The following is a 12701-nucleotide window of genomic DNA, read 5'->3' as shown; positions in this document are numbered from 1 at the left end:
TGGTCAGTGAGGATCAGAAGGGGCTTTAAAGCTCAGTTTAATGTCAGATAGCAGAAGATCATGGCTGATAAAGAGGAGTTGGGGATCAGACTGAAGAAGCTGCTGGTGAGGTTGAATCTTCAAGAGGGGAAACAGCTGGGCACCATGGTCCAGATCATACAGGACCTGCTGTTCCTGTCCCATACAGATCACTGTGGTGAGTTCTTGACCACCGAAACTGGAAATCTGTAGCCTGTGCTTTGTTAACATTTCTGATGCTTTCAACTAGTCTTAATATATAGCTAGACTGAGAGCAATGCAAACTTTCAGACCCCCCTCTCTATGCTTTTTCCAATGGGACATCTAGGCTATTTTTAGATTTGTGTTCTTCTTTTGTCCTGCAGTTGAGCTGTTTGCGGATCAAAACGTCCATGTGCCTCTGATGCTGGTGCTGTCATCACATCTCAACAGCAAAGTTCAGAAGGTAGTCATCATTTTTTGGGCTGCACCAATTTCCTGGCAAATGCTTAATATTTAACCCAGTGCTTGAAGTGGAATCTATATCTTAGGTAAGGTGAATCTATCAATTTGCCACTTCTATAATTCAAAGTGACACCAAAAACCTCAAATCCCTTAACTCTAAGGCTATAAATGTCACAATCAACTGCTGGGTCATTATTTAGTAGAACGAAATAACTATGATGTTTCTGTCATTTACTCTGATAGCCTAAGTAGGTTAAATCAGTGCTGTCTGCACTGTAAACAACATTTTCTTGATTCAAACTTTTTAAGAAAAATTGTCAAATCAGCTTAGGTTCACAACAAACATTGTTCACATAACATAATTGATACATAATTTAACATAATCTACTACATTTATTTCGTTTAAATTAACAATTTTTTTTAAGGCAAACAGTTCAACCAACCAAGCTTTAAGTTCAACCAACAAATAATTTTTTCAGTGTGATATTTTCTTTAATCATTGCATGAGGTTAATCTAATGCCACGTAAATAATAAAAATTAAAATAACATTCACGTTCCATTTTCGCTTGAGGAAAACAATTTGTGATGAGGGGTGAATGCAGCGCAAACTTTACAGTGGACTCATGAGAAACTGTCTCCCACATTACATATTACATACACATTACATATAAAGAACTGCAGATGCAGATATCATGAAAATATTGATAAACACACACCTTGCCCTCTGCTTCTGACGCTGGTGCTGCAGACTGATGGGTGGCTGGGTACAAACAAGGGCCTCAAACAAGTCCGCACTGGCCCACTTCGAGCACTGCGTTCACTCATGTTATTCTAAACCTATGACTTTTATTTCACAAAAGGAGATATTGAATAAGGAGTGAGACTTTCAAGCTTGAAAATACCATAAAATTAGATATTGTGCACCCCCCCCCCGCCCTCCCAATTCTCTGTCATTTTATGAATGTAAAGGGGTCAACTGCTTTTTTGTAAACTGCTTTTTTATTGTATAATGTTTCCTTAGGTGCACTTATAGTGTGATTTTTACATAAAAACTGTCATAATTTAGAAATAAAAGGCATTTTTCCTACTCTGATTTGAACGCTCTGTTTGAAGGGGTGTGTCTGCTGTGAGACTTCAGTGTAAACGCACACTGCTGTGATTGGTTAACATCTTTGCATATGAAATAAGTATTACATGTGGAACTCTCTAAAACTTTTACTACGTTTTTACTATTACAGCTAATCGTGAAAAGTGCAGATTTGCATTTTATTTAGATCTACATGATCTACATAAATGATCCACCACATGATCCAAATCTTGTGATTTCTGCACTCTCATGAATGCTTTCATCATAATTAACAGTTAAAATACGATGTACAAGAGATTCGTTGTGCAGTGTAGACAGCATCATTGATTATAATGGGAGTTTTGTGAAAGACCAGAACTCAGTCACTGGGAAACCTGCGCTGTAAGATTGACAGCCACTGATTATAAAAGGATGGTTCTTTAATCGCTTTCTGTATATTATTTAATCACAATTTAAATAACATATTATTTTCATCCTACTAAGAGAAACAATGTGAAGTTGACCATTTAGTCACTGGCTTGATTTACTGATACATAGCAATAAGCGATTTTGAGACAAAGAACATCTGACTGTACATGAATCATTACATATCAGAAATCACTGATCACAGATCATGGCATTAGAATAAACACGGTTATTTACATGTTGTTGCATTACTATTGAATCCATATTTTCATATCTGTTTGCAAAGCCTGCGCCGAAATTGCGACTGATTGACAAAATAATTCACAGTGAAATGTACCGAACAAACAAATAATGCTCAACTGAGACATTCACACAGTTGAAAATAAATAACCACATTCATTTGGAAGGTAAAGTTATTTGCAGTCTAGTGATCCTGTATCTCTCTTCTCTCCTTCTCATCTCACTAATGCACCAGTGGGCGGGGCCAAAGACATGATGATGTAGAAGTAGGCGTTGATCTGATTCTGCAGAGGCATCTTTCAACGCACTATTACGTCCTTATGTAACAAAATCCAAAACGAGTTGTTTTCGGAGCTTGGTTCAAATAAAAGATGTTTTTGGACCAACGGGGGAAGTTTTGAGTTCTGAAACTCTACAATACTGCAGTGACCTCTCAAAGGTTACGTTCACACTGTCAGTCCAAATTCAAATAATGTCTCCCTTTTAAAATCGCATTTCTTGAAATCCGTTTTAGTCTGATTGCTGTAATCATATTTTGCGTGTTTTAGAACTTCCTCACACCATGTAAAACATAAATATCAGACGTTATTATAAGAAACATGCTGAAAGTCACATGTGATTTCAAACCACAAATTAATTTCATGTGATTTTGATTTAATTTCAATTTTTTTTTTTTTTGCTAAATATGATCGTATTCCAATCGAATTTGCACAAAATTCGTATTTGGACTGACAGTCTGAATGAAGTCATGTGGGTTTAGAAGGACATAAGGATAAGTAAATGAAAGAAAAAAAGTTTCAATTTTTTGGTGTAAAAAAAGTTTCAATTTTTTGGTGTAAATTTAATTGCAGCTTTATTGACTAAGAAAAGTGATTTAGGATCCAGAAAAAGAGTGATTTACTGCTTTGATCTCATACTGCAGGTTGGCTGGTCTCTGCTGTGTCGTCTGATGGAGATCTGTCCAACCACTCTGGATAGTCTGACCAACCCAGTGGACTATGAGTTTATAGAGGTGCACAAGTAAGCCCGAGTTATTTCTATGAGCTTATATAGCCATACATTCCTGTTTACATAGACTATGTAATTGAAGCAACTTTCAGTAGTTTAAAGCATAATTATCATTGCCTGCCTTTAATAAGCAAGGCTCTGTATCATTCTATAAAACTGAAAGTACAAAAGTAAAAGAGAATTCCTTTGTTCTACTGGTTAAGATTAAAAGTAATTGACTTGGAGGATTTATGCATTGGTATAAAATAATTGTGCATCAATTTAGTTCAGTTTATTTCTATAGTACTTTACACAGTACATATTGTTCCAGAAGAGCTTTACAAAGAAAGTGCCTTAAAGGGAAAGTTTACCCAAAAATGTAAATTCTGTCATCATTTAATCCCCCTCAGGTTGTTCCAAACCTGTATAACTTTCTTTGTTCTGCTCAACACAAAGGAAGATATTTCGAAGAATGTGGGAAACTGAACAGAGCATGTACAAGAAAAACAACAAAGGGCTCAAGACCGAACCTTGTGGCATATCATATTACTATATGGTATTGCAAATTGTATGTTCTAATTTTTTTTTTGTACTGAACTGATTATTTAACAAAAACAGAAAAAAAAAATACAACTTGTAAAGGCAGTTTTAAAAAAGACAGTGATCTTACAGGTAGGATCTAATCCAGGCTATTCTTCTGAACGTGATTGGCTGAAACGTATAACTGCCAGTTTGAATGGAATTTGGAATATGTCCTCTAGAGAAACATTTAACACTGGCTGAACAAGTATAGCTATCACTTTTTTAATAGTTTGGTTGTTATTGGATCAAACATACAAGTAGAAGACTTTGAAGCTGCAAGACATTTTGAAAGCCCAGCCTTACAACAGTAAACAGTTGAAACTGATCCTGGGTTGTAACATGTCACGATGTCTAAGATACTCAAACCGTTTTTTAATGAATACATTCATAAATTCATTGCTGCTATCCATGAGTATTTGCATGTTTGTTCATAGGCAGATTCTTAAGGTGCTTTCAGTGTATCATAATGACGCCAAGATGATGATGGTGGGCCTGAGAGCTCTGGCTCTGCTACTTAAGTCAGGTAAGACTTCAGGTTGCTTTTCCATGATGCTGTTTATACAACCATTATAGAATATTGGTTCCTGACGTATTTTATTTCATCTCCATAAGGATTTCAAAATATTCTTTCAAAAATGTTAACCAAACCACCCAGCTCCCATATGAATAACAACAAGGAAACACTGCACTGCAAGGGTGCCCAAACCGGTTCCTGGACATCTACTCTCCTGCAATGTTTAGATACAACCCTGATAAAACACAACTGAACCAGCTAGATAAGAAGCATTTGATAATTACAGTGTGTTAGACCAGGGTTAGATCTGAACTCTCCATAGCCGTGTTTCCACCGAAATTACTCAGAACAATTTGTCCCAGGAACTTTTTTCCCCCCAGACCTGTTGCTGTCTGCGTTTCCATCGCGGTCTAAAGTACTGTGAAGATTAGGGAAATATGTCCGGTTGTTGATTCGAATAGTAAAGAACACTTACATTGCATTGCAACAGACTTTTAAAAATGGTGGTTGAAATAAAATGCTGCGTGAACTCAAGCAATCAGCATGTTCAGTGCCCAAGTCCCACCCCCAAAAGTCCCTGAACTTTGATAAAGTACTACGAGTAGGGACTTTCTGAGGGGAAAATGTTTTTCCTCATTAACTATTCCCTACGTTAGTCCACTACTAATACTGTTCACTTGATGGAGTGAATGAAAACGAGTGAGTGAAATCGGACAGCCGTTGAGCGTACATCGGTTGTACACTCGTTATTGCGGTGCATTGTGGGATTGAATAAGTGCACTCAATAACGTCCACTATGGTTTCGGACACCACTACAAATGGCTGTCCCCTCAAATAACGCCCTATTCGAAGGTATAGGGGGCGATTTTGGATTCAGCCACCAGTACCATCCCAAAGTCCCTAGTTTCTGGGTAAAGTTCCTGCGGTGGAAACTTGGCTCATGTAGGCAGAGCTCCAGGAACAGGATTGGGCACTATTAGCGTTTTTCATGAAGCAATCTCATCCCATGAAGCATTGCGAATGAATGACATAATTAAATCAGTGATGACAGTACATTATAACTATGGATATCAGGAAAATATATCATACATGGAGGTCTTCTTGTTTATTATTATGAAATAGCCACATTCCCCTTACACAAACGTATTTATGATGATGGTTAGATTAGCATGTTTCATTCCTCTTGAGGTACACCACCATTTTGCAGCATTTTCGCACTCCCCTGCTGAAATGAATGAAATATTTGGTGTTTGTGGGTCAAATGTGGTCCTGATGGATGTGTTGCTTGTTTGTGGGTCAGGTGAGATTGTGATGCAGGTTCTGGATGAGGAGGAAGTGGATGTGTTTTTCTTGGTTCTGGAGGCCATGAGGTCTTTCAGTGACAGAGAAGAGGTTCAGCTCCAGGGATGTGCTGCTTTACAACTACTGCTGCAGACAGGTAACTGTGATCTGGCACAAACCCCTCTGAGGATAAGCAATAAGACACTATGATTTCCCAATCCAAAACGAGTACAGTCAGACATGGAATTTAATGTATAATGTGGAATGTCACATAATTTGACAAAATTTAACAAACTTAATTAAATTGAATAAATTAAAAGTAGGGCTGTTCACTTGTATTTAAATATTAAAAGCTCAAAAGGCTGCATTTCTCTGTGTGAATGAGCGGCGAAATTTATATTTCTTCTACACGTACTGAAGCACACGTGGCACTCGTTTTCATCATCTTCCGTCCTACTATATAAGGTAATTCGACATGGACTTCTTCTCCAGAGCTGGAGTTCACAAACGTTTCACCACTTTATTTGATAAAACTATCATCAGATACACACAGAAATCCAAAGGTCTTCACTACAGCCCGCTGAAATAAAAGTTAATTCAAACTGTAAGCCTTTGTTGTGCAAGACATTGTTTTCCAAAAATGAAAGGAATCGTTCAAAATTAGTTTGATTACATTTGATATAATTATATTGTTAAAGTTTTAGGCATTCTTATGATTGTCAAAAGTTATTGATATTAAATTTTAATTAAATAATACAACACAGAATCCTGAACAATTAAAATGTCTGAATTTTATCAAATTTATTGTAAAGAAAGACTATGCGCCTGCGCACATATATATTCAAATGCGCATACCTATAGACTAAACGCATGATACCCATGTGCACGCCGTCAGCGTTTTCACAGATTCACGTTTTTGAAGTTTACACGGAGATGATAACGTTTTTAAACATTTTCAAAACCTGCACCTTGGAACCTATTTCAAAGTTTGCGTTGTCATCCAAATGAATGTCCAGAACACATTAAAAGTTTTCTGTTTTCTGTTGGAACGGTGTTGTGTTAGCGGCCCCTAAGTTAATAACTGATGATCTTTGCAACGCAAGTGAATCAATCAAAAACTAACTTTAGCTGGACAATAACTTTATTCTAGAGCTGCTGTAAAGCCAAAACAGTCTCTGTTACTGTAATTTCCTATTATCACTGTAAAGCTGCTTTGAAACAATCCATATTGTTAAAAGCGCTATATAAATGAAGGTGACTTGACTTGGCTATTATTGTTAACACTTTAATAAATGATTGAATTGTTAAAGTGAGCTGCTTGGTTGTCAGTTTCTGAGGATCATCTGGTGGAGTTCGTTGAGAAGAAGGACCATGAGGTGGTTTTGAATGCGCTGAGCCGGTTCATGGACAGTGAGAATGTGGTTCTTCAAGTGCTCAGGGTCCTCGTACCACTGGCTGCTCCGGGTAAAACACACTGCTCACTCAATGCTTTATGATCAATGACTAGGATTATCATTATTAACAATACTAAATAAGCTTCTCTTTCTTGGATCTAGCCAGCAATGTTGAGATTCTGATGTCCAAAACCGTGAAATGCTACAGCCTGGCGTGTCAGGCTATGGAGATGTGGCTCGACTCTGAGCCGATACAGGAGGCTGGTTGCTGTTTGTTACGGAAATTGACATCAGGTGAGCCCAGGTCAAAGGTCATGTTGAAACAAAGCTGTTCTTACAACATAAAAAAGTGCTGTTTAGTTTTAATACCTTTTTTGAGTTGTGTTGTCTTGTTTTTGACTTTTACCAGAGAGTTACTACAATATATTGGTGCTGAATGGTGTCCATAAAGTAGCAGTGAAAGCATGTGTCTCGTATCCTGAGAACGCCACAGTGCAGATCCAAGCCCTTTCCTGTCTGAGCGCGCTCGGTGAGTACATACGGTTAATATGAACATGATAGTACAGTATAAACGGAGAACCCGGCCCTCCACTGGATCCCTTAGAGCCCACATTTGAGATATATGCTGCTTTTCTATGATTGTTGTTGGTCAGACTGTTTGTACATAGATTTGGGGATTTTGGACATTTTCAGTGACCAGTCCTCATTTACTTGTGAAATTCAAACAAACAACCCACAATTTAATATTAAGTCATGACAATGTCTTGTTTTGTTTTTTTCTCAGTGGAGTGTATTGTACAGAATGAAGGGTTGGTAGAGTGTGAGGAAGAGGACGAGGTGGAACAGAAAGTTCTGGTAAAGAATGAATCCACTCAAGCGGAGGAGATGCTCGTGTGGAGAGAGGCCTGTTATACGGCTTTAGAGAGACATGCTGAAGACGCCACAGTACAGGTGACCTGATTGACCCTACAGTGCAGAAAACATCTTATCATCTCAATATTTTGGTTTTACTAATGTGGATATGTAACTTTCTATCTCGTTTCGCAATCAGGAAGTGGCATGTTGGGCCTTAAACAGCTTTCTGCTCCACTGCAGCACGTCCAACCATGTGGAACTGGAAGGAAGGTTGGCATTCCTTCATATTCTGTGCTATGTAACTTTTTCCTGGAATTCCTTTTATAATTAAAGGTTGAGGCCATTATAATTGTTTTACTAACAATACGATTATTATACAGATAATTTTTTGCTCAAGGGAATAGGGGTGTAACAATACCCTCATGTCACGATTCGATGCATATTACGATACTGAACTCACGATACGATATTATTGCGACACTCCAAGACATATGATAAAAGATTAACAAAAAATGTACTGTTGATTAAAATGCTAAATTTAATATTACATTGTGTGTGTAAATGAATAGGCTTGGACTTGTTGCTGGAAACCCAATTCACAGGACAATAGAGACGCCAGAATAACAATATTCATGATTCTGGAGCTGAAAATACAGAATTATTTCAGACGAATATGCTTTACTCTGTCACTGACTAGATATATTTAAAATAATGTAGGCCACTTTTTACTGGTAACAGAAGATATTTGGCTTTATCAGGACCCACAAATTTTCCCCTATTGCATTATTATAAATTATTTTTTACATTATATAATAATTTAATGTAGTACTGACACTAAAACTATTTTTTTTTCTCACACAGTAATTTTTATTTTGTGTGAATTATACACAATACATATTGTTGCATTTTTGTATTGCAATATATTGCGACACGATATATATTGTTACACCCCTACAAAGGAATGATTTTTAATAGTTTTATTCCTGCATTTTGACACAATAATAAAAGAATCAAAAGAAACACAATATGTAGTATTATTATTATATTTCTAAATGTATAGAGGTTATGACCTTCTGCATACTTCTACATACATACTGTTATCATCAAGTTGCTGAATACTGAATAGGTGAAGATATTTAAATGTAGGCGGTCACTCACATGTTAATGAGCTCAGGTTGTGATGTCGTAATTATGAATGTCTGACTAGTTTCTCTGTCACACAGGCCTCCTCTTCACACTCTCATCATGGCTGCGATGCTCCTGCACTCATCCAGTGTGGGGGTGTTTCAGGCTGCTACCTGTACATTACACACACTAATACAGCGCCACAGTGAGTATGCAGTGATTTTTATTACATAATAGTATTATTTGGCAAGTATAATCCACAGTGTGATTTCTGATGTGATGCTTTTAGATTAGCACTTCCCGAAATCTTATGAGAATACATTTTCCACCATTCTTTAATGAAGTATATATATAGATAGATAGATAGATAGATAGATAGATAGATAGATAGATAGATAGATAGATAGATAGATAGATAGATAGATAGATAGATATAATTTTATGTAAATGTTACAACAATGGTTTAATGCCATAATTCATAAAATTCATACAAGTTAGAATCCAACTCGTGTCATTTTCTTATACTCCCCTGCTTGTCCATATCATTTTGTATGTACATACTTTTCACACATATACTAGTTATTTGAATAAGTCTTTGGCCAATGTTACACAAAAACAATAAAAAAAAGACTATTTTTACAGAGATGTATGATCCCTTGCGAAAAAGAAGTGTGCTGAATTGTATTTGATGCGTACTTATAGTGTGCTTCAAAACTTAAAAGTATATTTTTAAGAAGCTGTACTTGCAGATTCTTGTTTTTTAACACTTATTGTTAGTACAATTTGTAATAAAATTAAATAACATTTTACTTTAAAGTACATTTTAAATCATTGTTTAATTATCTTTTCTCGTGCTTTGAAGAATTACACTTATTTTGATGTGTTGACTATCATTTTAATTGTAACTGTAGTGTGTTATTTGATATATAAAGATATATATATTTGATATATAAAGATAATATATTTTTTCTTTATCTTTAGAAATGTGTAATTACAAATATATTTAAATACATGACATACAAGTTTCAGTAGAAATTACATGAAATTATATTGCATATAAATTAAATGCCTATTGCATTTTCAGTACACTTTAACCTTATTTCAAAGACAATAGAAGTAATTATGAATTTAAATTTGAAGATATACTTAGGTCCTACAGTACTTAAGTGGGTCAGAAAAACTCAACTTAATGCGTTTTATATAAATTTAAACCATAGTACATTTTAATTTCATTGCAGTTAACATTCAATTAAGTGTCCAAAAAAATCAGTTTGCGCTTAAGTATATTTTCTCCATAGTAAATACTCTTTTTAAAACTATACTTCTTCACGAGGGATGTCTCTCAGAATTCGCTTAGCTTGTGTTGTTGTGACATCAGGAAGGATGAGAGATCTGCTGCTATCACTTGGCATCCATTTCAACATTGTGGATCTGATGCGGAAACACGCAAGCTCCAGTGACGTGTGTGAAAGTGCCTGCAAACTACTTCACACACTCTTTCAGGGAGCGTAAGCACACACACTTCCCACCTCTGATCAATGACAGTTTATTATGACGTATGACAGGCGAAAACATGAAACTGGACTCATAATTTTGTGTTACTCCAGGAGGGCCAGTCTTGACGAAGGGGCCCTGGTTCTCGGACAGATCCTGATTGCTCTGAAGGCACATAACTTCGTACCTGAAGTTCAGCTGGAGGGTCTCAGAGCCAGTTTAGTTCTTCTCAACCCAGGTAGAATGTCTGTCTACTTACTGTAATGAAATATGCCTGCGTGATTTCTGACTCTGTGTCTTATTGTGAACACAGACAGGAGTTTAAGAGAACATGGCAACTCCGTAGAGGATCCTGACACGGTGGGTGTGTCTCTGCGGGTCCTGAAGAACCAGTGTGTACTGGAGGGAGCTCACACTGTCTATCTAGAGGCACTTAATAGGGTAAATACTTTGTTTCTTACAAGCTAAAAAAGTTCAATAATTCAACATGGACCATAATGCTAAATCTTTTGCTCAGGAGAACTTAACAGGATGTTCCTGGTTCAATGCATGTTAAAGCGGTGTACATTTTCAATGTTAAAATATTTTCTCCTATCTCAGATTAATATGAAAAGACAACTAGAGGTTTTTCACTAAATTATGATTTAAAGGGGTCATGATATACTTTAATGTCATTTCTATTTAAAGGGGTGGTTGATTGCTATTTCACTTTTTTCATTTTAAATACTGTGTAATGTTGCTGTTGGTGCATGAACAGTATCTGCAAAGTTGCTGCGCTTAAAATTCAACGTAAGCGGAGATATTGTCTTTTATAAATCAGGAAGTTTAATGCCTACAAAAACGTCTCGAATGGGACTACAACGAGATACTTCCCGGGTTTTATACGTAACTAACCCATACATTTACATCCACCCTCCCTCCGGAACATGTTCTGCTGTCGAAGAGGAGGAGTTATAGTGGAGAGCTGTAGCTGTCAGGTCTTCTGTGTTCAGGCTTCCTACAGACGCTGTAGTTCGTCAACAATGGTTAAAATTTAAGTTTGGTTATGTTCCTGACAATTACAATCGTAGTTTAGCTCTCTGTGCTGCACATTTTACGGAAGACAGCTTCCAGAATCTACACGAGTTCAATGCCGGATTCAACAAGAAACTATTACTCCAACATGAAGCAGTTACAGCTTTAAAACCAGAGGCCACAACCTGCAAGTAAGATTTAATCATTTTAAATGTATTTGCCTGTATAATTTAAGACGTAATGTTTTAGTTTTATCAAGGATGTAAAAAAATGCCAGCGCTGGCTTTAGTATATGACAAACGCGTACAAACATTTTGGACCCGAATTTGTAATATGTACAAATTTTGTAAACGTATTTTCCATGTATACTTTATGACGTAATTTTTTTATTTGATCAAGAACGCAAACCAATGCCAAAGCTGTTTATAGTAGCTAGTTAGTTCGATGCTATTTTGTGTGTATAAGACAAACGTGTACAAACTTCAAAAAATTATCGCAACAGCAAACTTCAGCTGCTATCACATGTACACCTAAAGAAAACGACAAACTGAGTACACTAAGCTTTGTGAATAGTTAAACGGTTGTTCATTCTATCAATAAAACAATATCTTTAAAAAACGGTATTACTCAGTCATGTATTCAGTTATATTAAATGTTTAATCAGGGGGAAAGCGTATCTCAAAAGCTAACAAACAGCAGTAGCATTTTCAAGTAACAGCGTATGGAAATTCTTTGAGAGAATAATAATAAAATAAAATAAATTACCATTCAGAAACGTTTAGTAAGAGCCGTGTTTGCGGAGGTTCTGCTTGACTCTCTTCATCACCGCTCTCTGGGTCTGATTCTGGCTCAAACTGATGAGGCAATATTGACACCATTACATTTGACCGGAGCACATGCAACTGTCGCCCGTAAAGGTAATGGGCGTGAAGATTCCGGACGCAGTTTAGCCAATTACAACACACCGGCCGAACTAACCAATCTGAGCTCATTGCCTCTTTCTGAGGGAGTGGTTTCATAGAATCAGGAAGTCAACCGGTCGTTCAAATGACAGAGGAGGAAGCGGCTTACAATAAAGGTGAAATTTATGAAAAATAAGGCGTTTTTTAACAAACGAAACACGAAGACATGTTATATTGCAGCCCATAAACACAATCAAGCAAAGAAAAAAGGCAGTAAACCACCCCTTTAAACTTGTATGTCATGTATTTAAAGTGCTTTATTATGCTATTTTAAAAGTTCCTAATTTAGTTTCGAAAT

General features: G+C 36.5%; 1 protein-coding gene across 1 annotated transcript in view; it reads left to right on the top strand.

The window, feature by feature from the left end:
• The first annotated feature begins 47 nt into the window (after positions 1 to 47).
• Positions 48 to 12701, top strand: part of lrrk2 (leucine-rich repeat kinase 2) — a 51084-nt gene continuing 38430 nt past the window's right edge. The window contains exons 1-14 of the mRNA XM_081356703.1: positions 48 to 196; positions 384 to 463; positions 3118 to 3215; positions 4199 to 4287; positions 5579 to 5716; positions 6889 to 7023; positions 7116 to 7247; positions 7363 to 7482; positions 7738 to 7904; positions 8005 to 8078; positions 9032 to 9138; positions 10312 to 10441; positions 10541 to 10665; positions 10741 to 10868. Coding sequence (XP_081212829.1) covers positions 61 to 196; positions 384 to 463; positions 3118 to 3215; positions 4199 to 4287; positions 5579 to 5716; positions 6889 to 7023; positions 7116 to 7247; positions 7363 to 7482; positions 7738 to 7904; positions 8005 to 8078; positions 9032 to 9138; positions 10312 to 10441; positions 10541 to 10665; positions 10741 to 10868 — 1659 coding nt within the window. The 5' untranslated portion in view covers positions 48 to 60. The remainder of the gene's footprint in view (positions 197 to 383; positions 464 to 3117; positions 3216 to 4198; positions 4288 to 5578; positions 5717 to 6888; positions 7024 to 7115; positions 7248 to 7362; positions 7483 to 7737; positions 7905 to 8004; positions 8079 to 9031; positions 9139 to 10311; positions 10442 to 10540; positions 10666 to 10740; positions 10869 to 12701) is intronic.

The sequence above is a fragment of the Scardinius erythrophthalmus genome, assembly GCF_964197995.2.
Source record: "Scardinius erythrophthalmus genome assembly, chromosome: 24".
NCBI lineage: Eukaryota > Metazoa > Chordata > Actinopteri > Cypriniformes > Leuciscidae > Scardinius > Scardinius erythrophthalmus.
This window is presented reverse-complemented; position numbering and strand designations above follow the sequence as displayed.